The following is a 26,370-nucleotide window of genomic DNA, read 5'->3' as shown; positions in this document are numbered from 1 at the left end:
GAAATTTTCTGTAAATAATGATCAGAATTATGAAAAATCTTATGCAACAAGCATAATTAATTAAATGAACGACGGTGCCAAAGATTAACATCTAGATCAGGAATAAGAAATTTAATAGACCGTAAGTTCCTGTTCAACAAATTAAGATGAGAATCATCAGCTGAAGACCAAAACAGGAGAACAATACTTGAAGCAAAGTAAAATGAAAGAATTAAAACACTTCTTCAGAATAGATTGATCACCGGAAATCTTAAGACTTTCTAAATAAGCGAATTTTTTGTCCAACTGAAGACAGACTTAATGTGTTCCTCAAAAGTAAATTTGCTGTTGAGAATCACACTTAAAATTTTAAGTCATATAGAGTTCAAGAAACATTATCAATGCTGAGATCTGGATGTTTAGGAGCCACTGTCCTTAACCTACTAACAATCATACTTTGAGTTTCGTTAGGATTCAACTTCATGCCCCATAATTTGCACTTATTTTAGCTAGATCTCTATTAAGGGATTCAGCAAACCAAGATCTACATTCAGGATATGGAATGGATGCAAAGAGTGTAGCATTATCTGCATATGCAGTCAGCTTGTTTTCTAGGCCAAACAACATGACATGTGTATATAGTATGAAAAGTAAGGGGCCAAGAACACTACCCTGGCAATCACCAGATATCACATTCCTATACTCACTATGGTGCCCAACAACAACTCTGTGCAATAAATTGGGCTGTAATCAGTTGGGGTTGAGCTGCCACAAACACATTTACATAGTGGAGTAACATTACCAATTCTCTAACAAGTGCTAAAAGCTCCTCCTCTAGCTAACTTGGGAAAAATAACAGATAACTTTGGAGCTAAGAACTCTGCAGTCTTTATAATAAACAAAGGAAAAATACCATTTGGGTCTCTATCTCCATAAGAATCAAGGTCCATCAAGAGAGCTTTAATTTCACGAGATTGAAAAGCTAAATTAGTTAGTTTAGCCTCAGGAAAACAGGCGTGAGGAAGATCAGTTTTCTTGTTACTCTGGTTACTGTCAAATACATCAGCCAAAAGGGTTGCCTTTTCCTTTGGACATTGAGTGACAGAGCCATCTGGTTTAAATAGAGGAACTATTGCATCTACATAATAAAGTGCAGATTTAAGGGTAGTTCACCCCTCTTGTTCCTGGGTTGTACCAGAAAGGGTTTCTTTCATGGTTAAATTGTATTCCTTTTAAGATGAAGCATAAACTCTCTGAGCAAAAGCTCTAGGCAGAGTATAGTTATTCCAAGTCAAATCTGATCTGTTACCCTTCCAAAGATGATGGGCTTCCTGCTCCTCCAAATAAGCACATCTACAAGCATCATTAAACCATGGTTTGTCCTTCATTCACTGCCTTAGCACACGAGAAGGGATACGCCAGTTAAATAGATTCTCATTCAAAGGGACAACAGGATCCGCTCTACTATATAAAATTGTGACCAATTCAGGCCCAAAAGATCGCTCAAAATCCCATTCAAGTCTGCTGGAGATTTCATACAAATCTTACACAAGTATGATACATCAGAGACTGGCTGCTCAGTCTTCACTACTAATAAAATCAGGGAATGATCAGATGTCCCACCTAGAGACCCAGCCTACTTGTTATAACACCAGGGGAGTCGGTGTATACAAGGTCCAAGCAGATACCAGACCTGTGAGTAGCTTCAATTATGATTTACTCACAACCTGATTCAGAGGCAAAGTGTAAAGCTCTTAAGCCATGGCGATTGGTAGAAGAAACAGAATTTAACAACTCCCTATATTGAGCATTGAAATCAACAACAAAGACAAAAGAGGCCTTTCTATCATCTTCTTGTACCTTAGCCATAGTAGTAAGTAGACAATTGAAGACAGTATCATCGGGTCTGAATTCTGGTAGATCGAACACAAATATGCTGAGGATCCCCAGTCTAGATGGACCCCGTTGTTCCAGGGGATGTTGATGGAGATGTATAATTGGTGAGGAACCTATGGTCGTGGTTCAATCACGCCCCAGTTATCTATACCGACACTCAAAGAGTGAGCGAGCTAGGTTTATTCCTGGCATTCCATGCATCCTTTTTTCTCTGGTATATTCAGCAATAACTATGCCTTAGAAATGGTGCTAGAGGAGCATTTCACTGGGCGACACAGGTTCCTCGCCCAGAAATAGATTTTTCCTTCATCAAAATCCCTTATTATGCCTGCCAAAAACTTTTATTACCTGAATCTTATGACATCCACATTCATAGCAGGACTTATGAGAAGCAGGGTACTTAGTCCTAATCATGCTATCTGGACGCAACTGTAAGGTCTTGAATATTTGCATGAAGACCACGAATACTGCAATACGGTAGAAGACATTGATGAAATCTAGGACGTACTGGTCCCAAATTTTGCTCAATGTTTCCAGACACCATAAGAATTAATGGTAATAAAAAAGATACATCATACTTAAAAACTAAATTTACAAGAATGATAGAAAAAATAATATATGAAAAAGTATAAATAAAGTGGTTGATCAAACCCATAGACTATAGAAGAAAAAAGGCAGAAAACATGGTCAACATGAAGGAGCTGCTACACTATGCAAGGCTAAATACCCTCCAGGATAGCAACTCCAACTGAAGGGAGGACAAAAAGGATAATTTTGAAAAGAAAAAGAAACAGATAAAGCAAAGACAACCTCTTGATAAACCAACAGGCATCCATGGCCCTTCTATCAAGCCTCTCCAATACACCATTAAAAGAAAAAACAGGAAGAAAATAAAATAAGATAGAATAGTGTGCCAGAGTGTACCCTCAAGCAAGAGAACTTTAACACAAGAAGACCATGGTACAGAGGCTATGGCACTACCCAAAACTAGAGAAAAATCGTTTGATTTTGGGAAGTCCTTCTAGAATAGCTGCTTACCATAGCTAGTCTCTATTTTACCCTTACCAAGAGGAAAGTAGCCACTGAACAATTACAGTAAATAATTACCCCCTTGAGCAAAGAAGAATTGTTTGATAATCTCTGTGTTGTCAGGTGTATGAGGAAAGATGATAACATGTAAAGAACAGGAGACTATTTGGTGTATGTGTAGGCAAAGAAAAAATTAGCCATAACCAGAGAGGGGGATCTAATGTATTACTGTCTGGTGGCTGGTGCCCTGGCCAACCTACTACCTATGATAAAAAACTATATCTTAGAGCCTTGTAGAACCGTAATATCAACCAGTTTATTGGGTACAGATATATAACCTTCATTACATATTTTCAAAATTTCTCACCAAATCCCTGCTATAAATACATTTACCCAAAAAGTAAGTCACTGCTACTGATACAACTTACTAACTCACTTTCTCTTGGAAATAATGAGGACAAGGGTGGATTACCTGAACATGATGGTTTGGCCATACAAGAGGAATGACTAATTTGAGAAAATCCATAAAAGTTAATTTCTTACGACTTTGAGAACTGGGGCCCAAGATCTATGAACCATTTCCTCTGAATCATATGACTCAAGCCCTCAGCCAAGACAAAAACCATCTGACCCAAACCCTTTTCCCAGACAAAAGGAGAGTGATGATCAAAGTCATGATGTATTCCAAGGCTTTATCTATTGCTAAACTTAAAAAGAGTTCTACTATAACATGCGCAACTGAGTGGGGTCAGTAAATGATTAAATTACCTCATAAACTTATCAAATATTCTAAATGATTTTTATTAGTACTATTTATTACAAGCTAAGCTATAACCCCAGTATACTATGGCTGTATTGAAATCTAGCATCACTCCTACTGGACTCTAAATGAGCCTTTGCTGATCTCCACACACAAACATATTTATTGTTTCTAAGATGGCTATGAAACACAGGGGTGAGGTATGCTTGTAAGTAACAAATGTACAGTACTTTCATGTAAAGGCTAGACCAGAGAATCCAGCGCAACAAGATATACCAAATAAACATTGTCTCCCCTGCCCTAGGGGTAGTGTATCAATGTACAAGACACAGACTCGGTGTACACAAAAGAAACCTGTCACTGTGCCTCCAATACTGAAATTGTATACTTATTTATGACAAGTGACCAACTGAGAACCATTGCTAACACTGTGGACAATGCTTACCGGGATGTTTGCTTCTTGCTCCGCAAACATCTTTTCAATAAAGGAGAATATCTCCGTTACTTTCCACATTCACTTACAAGTCTAAAGCCCACTTTTATTGGTTAAGAGTGCTGTGTGGTTTCCAACGATTAATACCAAACCATATAACAAGGTAGACTTGTGTACAACAAGAATCCTATAACTAAGCAAACACCCAAGTCATGGTTCGTTATGAGATATGAAAAGACTAAAAGTTAACCACTCACATCATGAGAGAAAATCCCTGCAAAAGAAGCCAGATCCTCATGGTGCCCTTCCTTCTGCCACAATCAAGATAAGCACCATGCATGTATGTTGTGCTGCTTTGATTTTTTTTAAGTTGTGTCATATAAACATCCTATGTCAAAACCAGCCTATAAAGCTCTGGATTTCCTGAAATTGCATACTAGGAAAAATGTCAAACAGGAAGCAATTTTAGGAAAGGAGAGAATCAACTTATTCGGCGAGGCAGGTCACAAGAACACGGATAGCCAATATAGAAAGGGACTTGGTTTGAGTAATTTGAAACCAACTCCTTTCGATGATGTGGATATATGCAGATATGATTGCATATATGACACCAATAGGAAAAAATATTTATGTATACAGTACTGCATATATTTATAAATATCACAAATTATTAGTAATTTGTATTTTTCCTAACATACTTACCGAGAACTACTTTCTTAGGAGTTACCTGGAACCTCCTCTCAACCGACCAGAGTTTTGTGTAGTTTACCCTACTATTTGGATCAAATAAAAATTATTACTGTTCATGAAACAAAGTGGTCAAACTGTGGCACAGTGCTATGAAGGGACAAGTATCGTAAGTTGATGCGTTAGTGGCGTTATGGCACAACTACACGATAAAATTCCCCAAACAGTGTGCTATACATACACTGCCATGCTCACAGGTTTAATTTATTACTGAGTGACTGTGTAAAGATTATCCATGGTCTCTTCATTCTTTGTACACATTTATAACTAACAGTAATACAAGGTGCCAACTTTTCAGTGGCACAGAAAGCAGAAGACCTGCAAGTTTTGACTTATTGTTAGAGTTAGAGCAACAGAAAATTGAAGTTTCCCTTATACGGAACCAAGGCACTTTAAACTTAGAGGAAACACAACAAGGTTTTCATTATCTATCGAAGTGTCAATCTTTCAATCCAAGATCCTTCAGCCAAACATTTTACTAAAACAACACGGTCTTGAAGATTTATTCTTGCCTTATAGAACAATTTTCGACAAGAGAAGGAACACTATTCAATACAGTAAATGTGTGAACAGGCCTGACCAGCGTGCTCTGGGGTTGACAGGCATATTCTGGCGGGCTTACGCATGAATTTTGTCCTCACGGGCAAGTCGATGGAGAGGTGGGCGTGCCCGACAATGTCAATAGTGTGTTCAGTGCGGTATGATAAACATGGTGCTTACTACGAAGAAGATATTACGTAATATGATAATTGCTTTGTGTGTGATGAAAAAGAAGAACATATGGTGCAAAGAATGGCTCAGTAAAATAAATGTACATGGCAACCACACAACAATACTACAGGAACTACAAGATGGCCATGAAGAAGATTTCGGAGACTATTTGAGAATGAGTGTAAGCACGTTTTATACTTTACTAGGAAAGCTGGAGTAAAACATGAAAATAAGACACAAACATGAGACAGAGTATAACAACAGTGGTTCCTTAAGAGGCAACACTAAGATTTTTGGTAACAGGAGGTACGTATTCGGCACTGCAGTATTCTACACACATATCCAAATAACGCTTGTCACGCATAATCCCAGAAACATGGATTTTATCGCTAAAGTTCAAACATCGTATGTTTAACAGGTTTGGACCAGTAAATGGCAAGCGGCTCACTAGAGGTCTCTGAATTAGACATCGCATGTTACTATGGGGTGACCTGTATTAGTGATATAGCGTGTGGAAGATAAGCCTGTTATGGGTACACCATGTTAACGTACGTCTGCCAGAGTCGAAGCTCAAACCATCGGGCACCAGCATGGTGATTTCGCTTCAAGACCCATCGGCCAATTTGATGGTTTGCCCATCTAGTGTGCCCATTAGAGGGGAGGTCCACCAATCAGGTCCGGTCATGTGGACAGAGCTTTAGATCAGTTCCCAGTACGAGTAGAAAAACAAAAGCCTACACTAAAATCACCTGATCTTGATGCTGAACAACCACTGCCATTTGTGTCAGGTTTGACAAACATCCTCCTATAACTAATTCCTCACTTCTATTATTATCATTATTATTACTTGCTAAGCTACAACCCTAGTTGGAAAAGCAGGATGCTATAAGCCCAGGGGCTCCAAAAGGGAAAATAGCTCAGTGAGGAAAGGCAACAAGGAAAAATATTTTAAGAAGAGCAACAACATAAAAATAAATATCACTTTATAAACTATAAAAACTTTAACAAAACAAGAGGAAGATATAAGATAGAACAGTGTGCCCGAGTGTACCCTCAAGCAAGAGAACTCTAACCCAAGACAGTGGAAGACCATGGTACAGAGGCTATGGGACTAGCCAAGATTAGAGAACAATGGTTTGATTTTGGAGTGTCCTTCTCCTAGAAGAGCTGCTTACCACAGCTAAAGAGTCTCTTCTACCATTACAAAGAAGAAAGTGGCCACTGAACAATTACATTGCTAAGAAGAATTGTTTGGTAATCTCAGTGTTGTCAGGTGTACGAGGACAGAGGAGAATATGTAAAGAATAGGCCAGACTATTCGGTGTGTGAGTGTATAGGCAAAAGGGAAATGAACCGTAACCAGAGAGAAGGATCCAATGTAGTACTATCTGGCCATTCAAAAGACCCCATAACTCTCTAGTGGTAGTATCTCAACGGGTGGCTGGTGTCCATTAAGCAGAGGAGATTATTTGCTTGTTAGATTGCTCCAATCCAATGTTGAACCATTTTGCATGTGTTAATATTAAAATTTATGGTATCTTAACATGGTTTACTGTATTCTATCTCTTCCTCTTTCTCTCTCGCTGACTTTTAAAGCTTATAATTCATTCAAATGTTATACGTACATTGATGAGCAGTACTGTGCGGCTTATTCATATAGGTGTGATTTTATAAAATAAGAGCAGATATGTATTTTTTCCATGGTTATTACATCTATAGTAATGTATGTCGCTTATTACGGACAAATTTAGACCTTCCTTGAAAATCCCATTACAGCGGGTCTCTTGGGATGAATTAACATCACTTGATTAGGTATTAGAGTATTTATTTTAATATTATTTATATAGTCAAACTTTTATAAACTCCCCTCATACTCTTATAAGCCTTTTCTAAACAGTTTTTAAATTCAAACTTACTTATAGACACCTCCTTACATATTAAAGAAAAAATTAAATTCAGTACAGTACACTACCCTGTTAATATACAATTTGATTGATGATAATTAGGTGTGCACAACTGAACAATGCAGGTGATGATGAAGAGATGAATTTACTGCAAAGAAAAACATTACAGCTCTCATAAGGACATCACATGAACAGGCGCTTCGTCAGGTAGTGCATCATCTTCATCGTCGTCATTGTGCGTAACTTCTATTTCTAATGAAGGAGTACCCGTCCTTTTCGTTTTTTGAAGATGAAGAACATAGTGATAGGTAGTTAATGGTGTTGCCTTTCCTTCTATGTAAGGAGGTTTTTATAAACTTTCATGGTTCCAACTATTGCATCTTTCAACTGTAATCCCAAACTTCTGCTATTCCTCGAATTTCTTTCACAATATTTTGATAAGAGTTGAAAAGTGTTCTAGTAATAGGCCGACTTATTTTCTTTCTTTGGATCCTCTCGTTCTTCTTCATCCTCACTTCTGGACTTCCTAATCTCTGTTTCTCCGATAGATCATCATCTGTTAATGGTTCCAAGTGAGCCTCAATCAGGTTATTTACAACCTTGGTATTCATTTCAGTCAATCCATCTCCTAGCAATGTTGCTAGCTTCACTGTTTTATCTACTGCAGTAGTAGATTTTGTCAGGAGAGAATCCTTTAAATTCCTAGACTGTTTCTGGCCATAATACCTTCTAGTTTGCATTATCATTATGAGCTAAGCTACAACCCATCGGAAAAGTAGGATACAATAAGCCCAAAGGCTCCAACAGGGAAAATATCCCAATGAGGAAAGCAAATAAGAAAATAATAGTTTGCCTGAGTATACCCTCAAGCAAGAGAGCTCTAACCCAAGACTGGAAGACCATGGTGCACAGGCTATGGCACTACTCAAGACTAGACGATAATGGTTTGATATTGAAGTGTCCTTTTCCTAGAAGAGTTGCTTACCATGGCTAAAATCTCTCTGCTACCCTTACCAAGTGGAAAGTACCCTAAGGAACAATCACAGTGCAGTAGTTACCCCCTTGAGTGAAGAACTATTAGGTTTTCTTAGCATTGTCAGGTATATGAAGAAAGAAATTGTAAAGAATAGGCCAGACAATTTGGTGTATGTGTAAGCAAAAGAAAAATAAGCTGTGACCAGAGGGATCCAATGTAATACTATCGATCCAGTCAAAGGACACAATAACACTCTAACAGTAATATCAATGGGTTTTGTTTTTCATCTCCTTTATGGCCTTCTGAATAATATGTTATGTTGCAATGATGAACCCATACCAGTACTCCTTCAGTGAGAAGTTATCATCCAAGTGCAGTGCCTCAACCAGGTGCTGCAAAGAGTTCCTTGTTTAGAGTGCCTTATAAGCACAAATAACACCTTGATCCATGGCTGGATCAAAGATATGGTGTTTAGCAGGGAGAATTTGATTTTTACAACCTCATATTATAGGACAAGCATGTAACTTCCAGCATTGTCCATTAGGAAAAGTACTTTGAATTCCAGTCTATTTTGGGTGAGATAAACCTTAACTTTGGGGATGAAGCACTGATGAAACCAATCCAATGTCAGTGGTTTAGTTATCCATGCCTTCAGGGCCCTTAATCCTTGAAGGTTCAGGTTCTGGGTCATTATCATTACCATCTGTAAACTTGCTGTACAGCTGCCAGGGATGGTGTTAGCAAAGGTGTTGGTATACTGTACCGTGCAATGTTCTTTTTTCTGTAGTCATTAATCCAATGGTCTAATGAAAACTCCATCTTTACAATGGCCTTATTGAAATAAACCACCTGCCTTTTCACTATCTTTAAAAACTACATTTTCCTTTGCCCTCACATAATTTTCATCCTTCTTGATATGGCAAACTTTGCATCCACATTCCTTTTTCTTTCCTTAAGCATATCAAGAAGTCTCATTTCCTCTGCTATACCCATAGTCAATTTCTTTTAATGACATACATTTGCACCGACTCGCAGGAGGGCCCTTTTAGCTCGAAAAGTTTTGCAATTGCCGATTGGTTAGACAAAATCATTCTAACCAATCAGCTAGCAGGGAAATTTTTCAAAGCAAAAAGGGCACCCTTGTGAGGCGGTGCAAATGCACCTAATTAAAAAAATTTGTCTATAGTAAGCATATTCTTTTGGTGCTTGGGTTCACTGTCAAAAGCTTTAGGTGTAGAACGTTGGGTGATATTAGAGGGCTGTGATTATATTCACAATTTCATCATTTTAAACAAAAATGCAAAACACCATACAACGATGTCGCGTACGTGTAAAAATGAACAGAGCAACGTGGGATGCTGAATGCTGCCGTAGCATGGAGAGGGATGCCGTGGTCGGTGACCCAATCAACGCCTAGATTACTGAGCATCATGTTTTGATTGTTTGTGTTCCTCTATCAGCCAATAGTGTACCACGTACAAAATCATTTGGGCAAACTAGGGCATACCCCACACGGCCTGAGTTTCAATTTTCACAGTATGCGATTCTACGGTATACCTATACGACACCATTTCTTTTAATATATTTTAATTATTGTATTACACAGTGCAATAATGTAATTCCTCTTTATTAATTCACTGTACAGTATTGATTTTAGGTCCAAAAAATTTCCTTTAACATTTGTTTGAAGCAATGCACTGTCAACATATTATGATAATTTCTTTGTAGAGATGCCGTGACAAATAAAATTAGTTAGCGAGTGAAAACAGCTGTCAGCATAAGATGAATAAACGGAGCAGAACAGTATCAAACAGTTCTTTTCCTTTAAGATTCCACACCAAAGACAAGAAAAGATGCAGAATATTTGAAAAGTGTTGCCTTAAATAATTGATGGCACTAGTACTTCGGCATTTAATTAATATTGCCCAAGAGAATGACTATGACCCCCAAAATCTATACATATGTAGCATACATAAACCAAAATTGACTTATTATCAAAACGAAGTATCAATCGTAATTGTCACAAACTTAATATCCACGCTAAAAACTTTAAAAAAACTACTGGTTAAGCTATCTAGCTCATATGGAGTTGAATTAAAAGTCATATATGTCAAAGCAACCAAATCAAATCATATGTAATAACAGTAATGAAAATATTTTTGTTATCAAAATAAAGCAACAAAAATAGAGCAGCATACTGACATCTATCGCTAAAAATTAGGTACTAATAAATTCAGAACCAAATTAACTGTATTTAACTTAAAGTTGACCTACAATCCTGACAACCGTCAAAAAAAGAGTGCAGTGCTTCCTTACCGCTTGAAGACCAAAAAAAAAAATGGTTCTTGGGCGAGAAACAAACACCCACATACACATTATTTTCAGCATTAATAATGTTTCTCAGTGGGTGATGGTTCATAAGTTAGCAGTGGGTTACCCTTATAAACACAGATTCCATGGCCCGCATGTTGATAGACTGGCCCTAAAGGAAGACAACATTTCTTTGGTATATTATCATTATTACTAGCTAAGCTACAACCCTAGTTTGAAAAGGAGGATGATATAAGCCCAAGTTCTCCAGCAGGGGAAAATAGTCCAGTGAGGAAAGGAAATAAGGAAATAAACTACAAGAGAAGTAATGAACATTTTAAAAAAAAATACTTTAAGAACAGTAACAATATTAAAATAGATCTATCATATATAAAGTATAAAGAGACTTATGTCAGCCTCTTGAATATAAAAATATTTGCTCCAAGTTTGAACTTTTGAATTTCCAACGATTCAACAACCTGATAATGAGGATCATTCCACAAGTTGGTCACAAGTTGTATTGAATTCCCTGTTCTAGCCTTTATAGTAATTCATGCAAACCCCACACCAGCCTAACTACAAAAAGAAGGATAAAACAACAGAGATTGTAATGATTTTTATAAGAAACTCTGCAGTGACTACTAAGTACCAGGTGCAGGGAATTCTACTAAGGTAACAAAAGCAAAGCAGACACAAAAAGGTACAGTTGATAACTGTGGACCTTTATCAGTATAAAACAATTAAGAATGGCTGCCACCATAACCAACCACAAACCTTTAAAATATACTGCATTTCCTTTATACAGTGTTATCATACTTGATTATGAACAACAAAAGTAGTACTGTAATTCCTTTAATCAGTCATCATAATCCCTTTGAAATAATACTGTAATATCTTTGATTACTTAACAAAATAAAAAACTTTATAGATACTTCCTTTGGACGTACAGGTAGATATCTGTTCTCTTTATGTTTTGCATTTTGTGAACCTTCAGCCTAAGTTTCCATCAAGTTCACAATCTCCCCATACATACATACATACATATACTAAGGCACTTCCCCAATTTTGGGGGGTACCCGACATCAAACAAAGGAAACAAAAAAAGGGAACCTCTCCTCTCTACGTTCCTTCCAGCCTAACAAGGGACTCAACCGAGTTCAGCTGGTACTGCTAGTGTGCCACAGCCCACCCTCCCCCGTTATCCACCACAGATGAAGTTTCATAACGCTGAATCCCCTACTGCTACTACCTCAGCGGTCATCTAAGGCATCGGAAGCAGCAGCAGGGCCTACCGGAACTGCGTCACAATCACTCGCATGTTCATTCCTACTTCTAGCATGCTTTCTTGGCTCTCTCACATCTATCCTCCAATCACCCAGAGCTTTCTTCACTCCATCCATCCACCCAAACCTTGGCTTTCCTCTCATACTTCTCCCATCAACTCTTGCATTCATCACCTTCTTTAGCAGACAGCTATTTTCCATTCTCTCAGCATGACCAAACCACCTCAACACATTCATATCCACTCTAGCTGCTAACTCATTTCTTACACCTGTTCTCACCCTCACTACTTCGTTCCTAACCCTGTATACTCGAGATACACCAGCCATACACTTCATCTCAAACTCATTCAATTTCTGTCTCTCCGTCACTTTCATTCCCCATAACTCCGATCCATTCATCACAGTTGGTACAATCACTTTCTCATACAGAACTCTCTTTGTATTCATGCCAAACTCTCTATTTTTTACAACTCCCTTAACTGCCCCCAACACTTTGCATCCTTCATTTCACTCTCTGACGTACATCTGCTTCCACACCACCATTTGCTGCAACAACAGACCCCAAGAACTTAAACTGATCCACCTCCTCAAGCAACTCTCCATTCAACATGACATCCAACCTAACACCACCTTCCCTTCTCGTACATCTCATAACCTTACTCTCAACTTCCTTCTCTCACACACCCTTCCAAATTCTGTCACTAATCGGCCAAGTTTCTTTTCCGCGTCTGCAACCAGTACAGTATCATCCGCAAACAACAACTGATTTACCTCCCATTTATGATCATTTTCAAACAACAACTGATTTACCTCCCATTCATGATCATTCTCGTCTACCAGTTTCAATCCTCGTCAAAGCACTCGAGCATTCTCCTCTCTCACCACTCCATCAACATACGTGTTAAACAACCACACCGACATCACCCATCCCTGTCTCAACCCTACTCTCACCGGAAACCAATCGCTCACTTCATTTCCTATCCTAACACATGCTTTACTACCTTTGTAGAAACTTTTCAATGCTTGCAACAACCTTCCACCAACTCCATATAACCTTATCCCATTCCACATTGCTTCCATATCAACTTTATCATACGCTTTCTCCAGATCCATAAACGCAACATACACCACCTTACCTTTTGCTAAATATTTCTTGCACATCTGCCTAACTGTAAAAATCTGATTCATACAACCCCTATCTCTTCTAAAACCCCCCTGTACTTTTAAGATTGCATTCTCTGTTTTATCTTTAATCCTATTAATCAGTACTCTACCATACAATTTTCCAACTACACTCAACAAACTAATACCCCTTGAATTACAACACTCATGCACATCTCTCTTACCCTTATATAGTGGTACAATACATGCACAAACCCAATCTACTGGTACCACTGACAACACAAAACACATTAAACAATCTCACCAACCATTCAAATACAGTCACACCCCCTTCCTTCAACATCTCAGCTCTCACACCATCCATACCAGATGCTTTTCCTACTCTCGTTTCATCTAGTGCTCTCCTCACTTCCTCTCTTGTAATATATCTCTCATTCTCATCTCCCATCACTGGCACCTCAACACCTGGAACAGCAATTATATCTGCCTCCCTATTATTCTCAACATTCAGTAAACTTTCAGAATATTCCGCCCACCTTTTCCTTGCCTCCTCTCCTTTTAACAACCTTCCATTTCCATCTTTCACTGTCTCTTCAATTCTTGAACCAGCCTTCCTTACTCTCTTCACTTCTTTCCAAAACAAGAACTTATTCTCTTCATATGAATGACCCAATCCCTGACCCCACCTCAGGTCAGCTGCCCTCTTTGCCTCACTTACCTTGCACTTTACTTCCACATTTTTCTCTCTCTATCTTTCATACTTCTCTACACTATTACTCTGCAGCCATTCTTCAAAAGCCCTCTTTTTTGCTTCCACTTTTACCTTCACCCCTTCATTCCACCATTCACTGCCCCTCCTCATGCTGCCTCCAATACTTCTTGCCACACACACCACTTGCAATCCCAACAAAATTTCTTTTACTAACTTCCACTCCCCATATGAGATATATTCACGACTGCTTTTTCCATTTTGGTTATCTCAAAATGCCATATACTCTATGGTACTAATTTTTCCCCAACTTTCTTGTTTGCAATATGATCTCATAAGGGAGGAGTAGGCTTTTGAAATTAGTTCCTCAATAAAGATTAATTACTAGATAAATTAATAATTAATGGTCTGACACAACTTTCTGTTCCGAGATCAATTACTACTCCCAAATGTTACACTGATCATACACTCATTAACTGTTATCGAAATTTCATTGCTTTTCACTATTCATTTAATTGCCTGTACTAATTAGCAAGATAGAATTTTGGAAAAAAACATTCCGAGGATTGATAGATACTGACTCATAGAATGTACCTACCTAGTTTCTTGGCGATTGGTTCTCGAATTAAAGGGGAGTAGGCAAAAATTGATAGTGTACATACTAAGTACAAGAACATGAGTAATGACTTGAGAGGCCTTTGTCTTGTAAAACTTTCTAATTTCAGTATTCCATCGAGTCTTTTAGAAGTAATTTTTTAAACTAGCCCTTTGAAAACTGGCCAATGAGGGTGAAAAGTCTAAAATTGGCCTTCTACATCACTACTTGATGATGACAATGATATAATTACCTACAAATAGACTTTAGGAAGCAATGCTAAATCTATAGGTTAATAAAAGTACAGTTTATATAAAGTATCAAAGTGTAAAATAACAATATAAATCTTTGTGCTAAAAATTCAATAATAAAACATAATTATGATTAACACAACAGAAATATATATAAGCGGATGGAACCTTTTCTTTACAGAAGTCTTTTTGTACTGTAGAGTAATATTAAAAAATATTGTTTTCACAATTGTCAACAGTTTAAGTACATAGACTATTCTGTGTTATAAATTACACAATTTAACAGTTTGCTAACACTACATTTTAAACAATAGAACCAATCAACAAATACATTCAAAATATGGTGTAAGATTGGGAGTTAACCGCAAGGTCGGTCCGCTTTGATAGCATTGGAATACTATAATGCTCATAATATCTACAGATCAATAAGGGTTTACATAAGTACTACTTTCTAATTCTCCACTTCCCTTTAACTCTCTGGTAATCCCAGTCGTGATAAAACTGCTGTCAGGTTCATGACTTTTGGCCAGGGAACAATGACATGTGTCAACCTACTGTACTTATGCTGACATTTTGAGCGTAACTAATGGTTACATGAACGTATGATGTCAAAGTGCGTCACTAGATTCTCAGAGGATTAACTTTACTTAAATGATTACAAATAGAAAATATTCTGGAATAATGTGTGATGGTATAATTTTGGAAGCAATCATAAGTACAGTATTAATGATCCAAACTATACTTCAAAAAAGCCCAGTCAAGTAGCCATTTGATATCCGTTGTAGGCACCCATAATGCCCTCCAATTATAAAGTTACAGATAATGTTACCTGTCTTTGAATTTTGGTGACATGCACAAAAACTCTAATTTCTACAACAAAAATAATTATTTCAATACTTACCTGGAATATAAGTGCTACAACTCTCAAGTGCAAGGTTCTTGACTTGAACTTTTAGAAAACAACTTTTTGCCCTATACTGTATGAAAAACCTCTACTCTCCATGACATCACTCGATGGCCAGCCATTTCACCCTCATAATGTTCTCTGGTCACCAGCTGTAAGCATTCAGACATTTAACCATTTAGATAACATCATTGAAGAATCTTAAGTAGGGAGGAGGGAGGATTATCTATTTATTCCAGGCAATTATTAAGTAATCAAATTATAAAAATTTCATACTGTAAATTCTAATAATTCTTCCTTTGAATTCTTATGCTGTTTATCCCATTTGGAAGGAACAAGGGTTGGTGGTACACTAATCAATTTATAGTAACTACATTCCAACCTAGTGGTAGAATAGGATTTCAGAACAACGATGTACCTATTCAAGGGACTTGGTTAACATAGTGTTGTGAGATTTTACTACTTCACAACACAAAACTTAAGTGGAATAAAGATTGCTGCTATGTGAGAATTTTGTTTTCTTAATTTAATATAAACCTCACACTCCTATAGAGCATGAATACCAGACCAGGATACAATCCCTGAAATAATCAAAATTAAAAATTCAAAGCCAGTATTGTACTAAAAGCCCTATACTGTACAGTATATTGCAAATAACAGTTGACATAAACATTATCTTCATAAAATTAACTATTACAATAAATGCTATGGACAAGTGATTCAACTTTAGTGCAAATTTAAATCAAGAAAACCTTAAGTATGTTGGATTATCAACTACAATACTGTAACTAGGTAGTCTTTGTCAGTATATACTTGAAATCAATATTTTATGGAAAATGAACAGCGAGTTGCATCGGTATTTATGTTCCTTGTATCTTTTCTCTGTAAAACCACACCAATAAAAATAACATAATTAATCTTGCTATGAATATGATTACAGTATTATACATAATCTTCCTCAGTTTCACCTGATGCAGCTCCATTCAATACTGGATCATTCTTAACATCCCTTTCTAAACTGTTTGAAGTTGCACCGACTGGTGTTGATTCCCGACTTAAATCTGGAATGTATGGAACATCAATGGTTCCTTCTGTTCCTACCAATACTATTCTGTATTTTTCTCTATCTGGGTGATCTACAGGTAAACGACTCATCTTTAGACGCATTTTAAAAGCATTATGAGTAACAGACCAACAGTCTGGCAAGAATTTGGGTTCCATGGAGCTCAAGAAAAATTCTCTCCATCTTTGCTCCAGCTTTACTAGTCCAACCTTCTCATACGCTTGAAACACCTTATAACCATGAGCTTGATAATCATCATTCCAGATGTTGACATTCATGTTATATGCTTTATTCAGATGCTCCTGTGTAATTTCATCAATGTCATAAAATTTCTTAACGATGTTTTCTAATTCCAAAACTCTTTTCTGCGGAATCTCATCTCGACTTCTTAGCAGAGCACCTGCAGCATACCTAACTGATTTTAGGGATTTGTCAAAAGTGCATTTAACATCTTGCTCTGTACCAATTGGAGCATCAAATTCCTCTGCTAATTTGAAACGAAGCTGCTGGTCACGCATATTATTTAGTCGATGGCAACTAGAACATAACAGCACAACATCATGATTTTGGTGTGCTTTCAAAGTATCAGGAAAATATTTACGATATTCTCTGGGAACCACATTTTTTCTGATGAATGATTCTTCTTTTCCACAAACAACACATATATTTTGACGCTCCTGTAGGTAGAACTTCCCGTCCTCCATTTCCATTTGTGGACGACCTGCTGGCTCAAACTTCAGACGAACAATCAAAGGGTCTTCACTAACCAGATCCCCTAGATCTTTCTCTACATACCAGCGAGCTTTTTTGGGGTCAATGGTGCACAGTGGTTTATTATCTGGAGCCCACAGTTGACAATTGTGATATAATGGGCCCTTGCGTATACCATTGCGTCCAGTTTTTGCCTTGACCTTTGATGCTGGATGTTGTTTAGGATTTGGGACAATACCTGTATGAGATAAAAGTCCTAATATACACAACATGAATTTCTTGAGTTAATCCATACAAATCAGATCATGATGATGAAAGTACTGTATATAACTGAAACTGAATTTTCTATCTGGTTTTACAGTCTTAATGAGTTAATGGATAATGCTTGTGTAAAATATACACTATATGCAACATGAATTAAGTAACCAAGAAGCGGAAAAAAAAGAGCAGAGGAATCAGGAAATGTATCATCCTCATCCCTGTAAGAGCTGTTGTCTACATTGAGCTCTGAATAGCACACAGTTGGCTTCTTTACCCTTACCTTCCTTCACAATTCTTCCTTTTTCAATTAAGATTTTGGATAAGCCCTAGAGAAGTTTATAAACGTGGCTTGGTATTCTTGTTAAACTACTTTATAACAATAATAATATTCTTCACTGTTCATGTTTAATCTCTCCTCATAGTTAATCAAGTGAAGCTCAAAATGCAAAAACATAATCATGGACTAACAAAAGAATGTAAAGAGTAAACAAAAGCTTTGAATTTGATGAGATTTCTCCAATTGCAAACCAGATGGGACAGAACATTAGATTAAGAATTTATCTATAGTGAAAGATGCACTAACACTCATAACTGCAATATTTACCTCACTTTGAATCTTGAAATTTTTTTTCAAATCGTTTTAAATCTTCTCAGGCTATACCCACCATCGCATAATACTGGAATGCATTTGGGTATGTCTCATCTTTTGAGAGGTTTAATACATTTTCTAAAATTTATATTCCAGATGTAAATAAATTATGGAAATTCTTATAATCATGTTGAATCACTGGAACTTCAACATTCAAGCTTGGTGAAAATACTTACACCAGTTTCCTTTGATACCTTATTTGGTTTATTTCATTCATTTTCTTTTCTTAATTTTCTTATAGAGTGCAGCATCGTTTATTCTTTGCTTTGTCATTTTCATTTCTGTAATGGGCTGCTTTCCCTATTGGAACCTTTGGGATTTTAGCACTTTGATTTTCTAACATAGGCTAGTAATGATATTAACCCCATTAGTCACTGTATTCCTCATACTACTCTGGTGACTAGGAATACAGTATTTTCTTTGTGAGCTTTCTTTGAAAATGTAATCAATTCAAACTACTTAATCTTGTGTAATTCCTAGGCAGGAAGCTTATATTTTACCACGCAATATTTAGAATATGAAAATTAATAAAATAAGGATCAAAGCTACAACATGAAATTTTTTAAGAATGTTATCAGTGAACTATTAGGAACTTCTGGATATTTTTTGGATGATGTATAACTGACCAAAATGGTTAAGAGGTTCTATGTGGCTATAATTTGCAACCTTGGTAATAAGGAGGATGATTATGATTTGGTCGTGAGCCACATCTTTGATGAGGTAAAGCATTAGTTACCATGGCAATGTACCAGACTCCCAAGCCAGTACAGTATCAAGATGATAGTTAAATTGGTAAACATAAAAGGCTAGAAGAAATTGGTAGACATAAAAGGCTAGAAGAGATTGCTGGACTACTGATAGAAATCAAAACCCACTACTTAAGAGCAAACAATTATTAGTCATTCATAAAATGTTACTATTTACAGTAGACAAAATAATTTTGCAAAGAAAATGGAAGATATTCTAAAGAGTTGTAACTACATAATATAGTAATGTGATTATGATTTTAGTAGGTTGAAAGAACTGTACAATATCACATATGAGTATGCTACGAGAAAAGTGGTGCCCATATCATTGTTATTGTTTAAGAATTTACACAAACTACAGGATTAACATTTTTCAATCTCAAAAGATCTTGCTCTACAGGCTTGTTTTAAATAAAATCTAAATTAAATTTCTGAAAGAGTCAAACAATTAGCTAAGTAGAAAATATTTAGATTATTTAATCTCCTTCAAAGGAGGTACGAGTAGATATACTTCTTTCAAGTTTAGACCTGTTGGTAAGTATACCTAGTAATGAATGTAGGCAGTCAAAGTTTGTGTCAATGTTCCTTTGGTAAGCGTAGTAATATTTTTCCTTTTATTTTTCATGCTTTTTTCACTTTCTACTAATTTGAGTTTTCCAATTTTTCAATTTTTCCATACCCCTTCACTCCTATATTTAAAGCTAAATCTTTTGGGACATTACTTAATCTTAATATTTGAACAGGGAGTAAGGTTATACAGCATTGCAATTATAATAAACTTTCAGACATCTGGCAAGCAGAGATACTTTCCAAATTAGCAGTTTGTTTTATCTTAAATTATCTCCAAAAGAAAAACAAAATAAAAGAAAGGCAATTATCCATGCAAATTTTGAGAAACTGGACAATTCCAAATTCAAACACTTAATTGAAAAATACTATTAACTTAAGAAGAGATGGATAAAAAATTTTAATCTTACTTTCTCAAACTTGAAGCTCCTAAAAATGTTCAGCTAAAAACCAAAGGTAGAGGCTTAGGGCAATAGCTCACAATAAATAAACGGAAGTAAGCAATCAGTGAACAATACCACTTGCTGCTATTTTTAATACCCCTTATACTTAGACACTTAAATTTTTTAAAGTAATTCTTAAAAGTATATTGGACTTTCTTCAATCAAAATCGGACATTGGGGAAAAATTTAACTTATGGTAATGTTTCTTTATAATGTACTATGTCATATTTGGAATGGTATACAAGATCTTCCTAAAGCTGAAAAGAAAAGTCACACAACAGAGCACACAGTACTACGATTTAGCGCATATCAGTGCAATACTTATCAACAATAGCAACATAATGATACTTCATGAATAAACTTGGAAATGACATATTATACCTGAATCTTGGTCCTTTTTAGAAGAAAACTTGACATCGCAGTAGTCACGGCAAATATGATGAATTTGCTTCCTTAAATGACTATTCCACAAAGGTGCTGGTAACAGAGAAGCTGTTGGAGGTTCAGGATTCCACAATTTTTCAACCATCATCATCAGAATATGAATGCCAACCAAAGCATCCTCAGCAGCATAATTCTCCTGCAAAGTAAATTATAATTCAGACAACGTGGCATAAAACAACAAGATAACAATCAGAACAGAAGACCTCAGAGAACCCTTAAATTTTATTGTAGACAATTATTTATTGTTCTTTGTGCTAGCCTGTTCATTTCAAACATTAAATACAGTAATACATTGATTAATTTTACCACTATTCAAGGGGATGTAGATTTCTGTGAAGTGTACATACCGTAATTTGTAGCACAAATCACATTAAATTTATAAATGGTGATCAATATACAATAGCCATACCTGTCGATTTTCCAGATTAATAGGGTTAATGACCAACCCAGATATTGCATAAGTTCGGGAACTGTAACAGTCTGAGGACACAATCTAATACCTGGAATTTTACCCTAGTCTGTCCGGCAACTAAACTGTATGATAATAAAGTTTGCTATTCACATAACTCAGTCTTTGTAAATCAAATAAACTTCATAGAAAACAAAAAACTTTACTACTATATTTTCTTAAAAAATCTGACAATTGAAAGGATACTTTAATTTCCCCAGCGTACTAAAATTCAAGTCATCTGGTATTTTCATGGTTAATTTCCCAATACTTCAAAGTGTTGAATTTTACCCTACTGACAAACTTTGCTTTTTTCAGCTCCTAAATTTTGCTATCACACTTGACCCTCATTATAACGGACTAATAAGGAGGGAAGGGTGTCTGATGTAATTGATTATCTGATAAAAACGCTGAGATTTATAAAAATAATAGGTAATAATTATAACTAGAGGGGCACTCAGTAGAGGGTGGATCTCTGCCCCGGCAGCTTATTACTTGACCTTGACCTTAGTCTTTTACCTTAACAAGTATTAACTGGCGTGGATTTTCATACACTCATATATGAACCAAGTTCAAAGCCTCTATGACAACGATGTCCAAACTTAAGGCTGATTATGTGAATTGGACATTTTGCTTGACCCTGACCCTGACCTTCCAGAATTTAATAATTTCCAGCTTTTTAAGTAACATTTATTCCCAGCAAGTTTCATTACTCTACGATTAAAATTGTGGCCATGAAGCTGTTTACAAAACAAACACACACATAGGGGCAAAAACATAACTTCCTTCTAACTTTGTTGGCGGAGGTAATAATTATTGAAATTATTATTATCTTTATTATTATAGGCTGAGAATCCCTTATTTGGAATTCTTTAGACTAGAAGTGTTTTGGATATGAAAATCTTTTGGATTTCTGAATACAGCTAGGCCTCTGTCTTCGCTGGTTCCATCATTGCGGTTCAGAGATCCACAATATAAAAAATTTATGAGTACTCCCACTTAAAACTTATGCACGCAGTCCGACGTTTTCAAACCACCAACGCTTCTTTGCACCCGGCTTTCACTTTGTGTCCCTCCCTACACAATGCAGTAATGAAAAACAAACAAATATATATGACAACTTTATAGGTAACACGTGTAAACTTTTCAGTGATAAACCCTTTTCATAGAAATTCTAAGACTAATAAAAATAATGAAAAAAAAAAAAATAAATATATTTCTTTCCTGCCACGCTGAGCAGCACTGCCAAATGTATGACCACTCAGTCTCCTCACATCCCTCGGTTAGAGAGAGGGATTAGTCATACCCTGGTGAGATGGGAGCATCCTGAGAGAACCACTCGGAAGCCACAATCTCCAACAAATTGTCGAACCAATGAGTTTTAATTAGGAAAGGGGGAGGGTGTGGAAAGGGTTGAACCTCTTTGTGTATGTCTAACATAATACTTAGTCATCTTTTTTATGGGTCGCCAATACTACTGCCAGAGAGTTATGGGGTCTTTTGACTGGCCAGACATTGGATCCTTCTCTCTGGTTACGGTTAATTTTTCCTTTGCCTACACATACACCGAATAGTTTGGCGTATTCTTTATTCTTTACATAGTCTCCTCTGTCCTCATACACCTGACAACACCGAGATTACCAAATAATTCTTCCTCACCCAAGGGGTTACTGCACTGTAATTGTCCAGTGGCCACTTTCCTCTTGGTAAGGGTAGAAGAGATTCTTTAGCTATGATAAGCAGCTCTTCTAGGAGAAAGACACTCCAAAATCAAACTGTTGTTCTCTAGTTTTGGGTAGCGCCATAGCCACTGTCTTAGGTTAGAGTTCTCTTGCTAGAGGGTACTCTCAGGCAGACTATTCTTCTCTCTTCTTTTCTTGTTTTGTTAAAGTTTTTATAGTTTATATAGGAGATATCTATTTTAATATTGTTACTCTTAAAATATTTTATTTTTCCTTGTTTCCTTTCCTCTGAGCTACATTCCCTGTAGAAGCCCCTGGGCTTATAGCATCCTGCTTTTCCAACTAGGGTTGTAGCTTAGCAAGTAATAATAATAATAATAATAATAATAATAATAAAAATAATAATAATAATAATAATAATAATAATAATAATAATAAAACAAAAAAATAATGATAATAAATAATAACATTAAATGTGTGATGAAAGATATACTAGTTAATCTGTATACAATTATAACAAAAGAGAGAGAGAATAAAAACAAGGAAATTGGAATTTATATAGAATTTATTATAATTGATACCTTTCTTATTTGTTAACAAAATAATTTGCAATTATTTTTTAAAGAAATGTTTTTAGAAATACCATTACAGGATGATATGAAATTTGTTCAATTATACTAAACTGAAATATTATTATTATTATTACTATCCAAGCTACAACCCTAATTGGAAAAGCAAAATGCTATAAGCCCAGGGGCTCCAATAGGGAAAAATAGCCCAGTGAGGAAAGGAAATAAGGAAATAAATAACTGAAGAGAACAAATTAACAGTAAATCATTCTAAAAAAAAGTAACAACGTCATAACAGATATGTCATATATAAACTATGAACAACTTCAAAAACAAATATGTCATATATAAACTATAAAAAGACTCATGTCCACCTGGTCAACAAAAAAGCATTTGCTCCAACTTTGAACTTTTGAAGTTCTACTGATTCAACAACCCGATTAGGAAGATCATTCCACAACTTGGTAACAGCTGGAATAAAACTTCTAGAGTACTGCGTGGTATAGAGTCTTATGATGGAAAAGGCCTGGCTATTAGAATTAACTGCCAGTCTAGTATTACGAACAGGATAGAATTGTCCAGGGAGATCTGAATGTAAAGGATGGTCAGAGTTATGAAAAATCTTATGTAACATGCATAATGAACTAATTGAACGACGGTGCCAGAGATTAATATCTAGATCAGGAATAAGAAATTTAATAGACCGTAAGTTTCTGTCCAACAAATTAAGATGAGAATCAGCAGCTGAAGACCAGACAGGAGAACAATACTCAAAACAAGGTAGAATAAAAGAATTAAAACACTTCTTCAGAATAGATTGATCACCGAATATCTTAAAAGACTTTCTCAATAAGCCAATTTTTTGTGCAATTGAAGAAGACACAGACCTTATATGTTTCTCAAAAGTAAATTTGCTGTCGAGAATCACACCTAAAATTTTGAAAGAGTCATACAAATTTAAAGAAACATTATCAATACTGAGATCCGGATGTTGAGGAGCCACCGTCCTTGACCTACTTACAATCATATTTTGAGTTTTGTTAGGATTCAACTTCATACCCCATAACTTGCACCATGCACTAATTTTAGCTAGATCTCTATTAAGGGATTCACCAACCCCAGGTCTACATTCAGGGGATGGAATTGATTCAAAAAGAGAGTAGCATCATCTGCATATGCAACAAGCTTATTTTCTAGGCCAAACCACATGTCATGTGTATATAGTATGAAAAGTAATGGGCCAAGAACACTACCCTGTGGAACACCGGATATCACATTCCAATATTCACTATGGTGCCCATCAACAACTACTCTTTGAGATCTACTACTTAAAAAATCAATAATAATGCTAAGAAACGACCCACCCACTCCCAACTGTTTCAGTTTGAAAACAAGGGCCTCATGATTAACACGGTCAAAGGCAGCACTAAAATCAAGGCCAATCATACGAACTTCACGACCACAATCAAGGGATTTCTGTACTGCATTGGAGATTGTAAGAAGGGCATCACATGCTCCAAGGCCTTTACGAAAACCAAATTGCAAACTAGGGAATAGATGATTACCTTCAGCAAACCTATTAAGACGTTTTGCCAGAAGACGTTCAAAAACTTTAGATAATATGGGAGTTATGGAAATTGGGCGGTAATCAGTGGGACTTGAGCTACCACAAACACATTTACATAGAGGAGTAACATTACCAATACTCCAACAAGTGCTAAAAGCTCCTCTTCTTGCTAACTTGCGCAGAATAACAGATAACTTTGGAGCTAAGAAATCTGCTGTCTTTATAAAAAACAAAGGAAAAATACCATTTGGGTCTACACCTCCATAAGCATCAAGGTCCATCAACAGAGCTTTAATCTCACGAGATCGAAAAGCTAACCTAGTTAGTTTAGCCTCAGGAAAACAGGAATGAGGAAGTTCAAGTTTTTCATTACTCTGTTTACTGTCAAAAACATCAGCCAAAAGGGTTGCCTTTTCCTTTGGACAGTGAGTGACTGAGCCATCTGGTTTAAGTAAAGGAGGAACTGTTGCATCTACACCAAAGAGTGCAGATTTAAGGGTAGACCACCATTTATGTTCCTGAGTTGTACCAGAGAGGGTTTCTTTTATGATTAAATTGTACTCCTTTTCAGTTGAGGCATAAACTCTCTGAGCAAAAGCTCGAAGCTGAGTATAGTTGTTCCAGGTCAAATCTGACCTGTTACCCTTCCAAAGGTGATAGGCCTCCTGCTTCTCCAAATAAGCACGTCTACAATCATCATTGAACCACGGTTTGTCCTTCATTCGGTACCTTAGCACACGAGAAGGGATACGCCTATCAATTATGTTGACTAGATTCTCATTCAAAGAGACAACAGGATCTACACTATTATATAATTGTGACCAATTCAAGCACAAAAGATCATGCAAAATCCCATTCCAGTCTGCTTGGGATTTCATATAAATTTTACAGGAATATGATATATCAGGGACAGGCTGCTCAGTCTTCACTAATAATGAAATCAAGGCATGATCAGAAGTCCCGACTGGAGAATCAACCTTACTAGTTATAACGCCAGGGGAGTCAGTGTATACGAGGTCCAAGCAATTACCAGACCTGTGAGTAGCTTCATTTATGATTTGCTCACAGCCTGATTCAGAGGCAAAGTCTAAAGCTCTTAAGCCATGGCGATCGGTAGGAGAGATAGAACTTAACCACTCCCTATGGTGAGCATTAAAATCACCAACAAAGACAAAAGAAGCCTTTCTATCATCTTCTTGTATCTTAGCCATAATGGTAAGAAGACAATCGAAGATAGAATCATCCATGTCTGGATTCCGGTAGATCGAACACAAATAAAAGTTGTTATGCCTGCCACAAACTTTTATTACCTGAATCTCATGACATCCACATTGATAGCAGGAGTTATGAGAAGCAGGGTACTCGGTCCTAATATACACCGCCATTCCCCTGGCCCTAGGAATGGCATCACGTTTCAGCACTATTGGCTTCTTAAAACCAGTTATAAGGAGCTCAGATGAGTGCCTCATATTAGAAACCAAAGTTTCTGAGCACAAAAGAATATCATACTGTCTGGACGCAACTGTAAGGTCTTGGATATTTGCATGAAGACCACGAATATTGCAATACAGAAGACGACATTGACGAAATCTAGGACGTACTGGTCCCGAA

General features: G+C 36.5%; 1 protein-coding gene across 6 annotated transcripts in view; it reads right to left on the bottom strand.

Annotated features, from left to right (window-relative positions):
• Exd2 (Exonuclease 3'-5' domain-containing 2) overlaps nucleotides 1-26,370 on the bottom strand; it is a 134,004-nt gene that overhangs the window by 3,385 nt on the left and 104,249 nt on the right. For 4 of the 6 annotated variants that reach the window (XM_068354014.1, XM_068354016.1, XM_068354018.1 and 1 more), the window contains 2 exons: nucleotides 20,431-20,629; nucleotides 11,217-17,621 (listed from right to left, as the gene is read on the bottom strand). In XM_068354014.1, the coding sequence (XP_068210115.1) occupies nucleotides 16,552-17,621; nucleotides 20,431-20,629 (1,269 nt within the window). In that variant the 3' untranslated portion in view covers nucleotides 11,217-16,551. Of the gene's footprint in view, nucleotides 1-11,216; nucleotides 17,622-20,430; nucleotides 20,630-26,370 lie in introns of those variants that run through there. The other 2 variants (XM_068354015.1, XM_068354019.1) reach the window with 2 other exon arrangements.

Source organism: Palaemon carinicauda, chromosome 30 (assembly GCF_036898095.1).
Source record: "Palaemon carinicauda isolate YSFRI2023 chromosome 30, ASM3689809v2, whole genome shotgun sequence".
Classification (NCBI taxonomy): domain Eukaryota; kingdom Metazoa; phylum Arthropoda; class Malacostraca; order Decapoda; family Palaemonidae; genus Palaemon; species Palaemon carinicauda.
The sequence above is the reverse complement of the archived record's forward strand: the minus strand, read 5'-3'. Positions and strand labels throughout refer to the sequence as shown.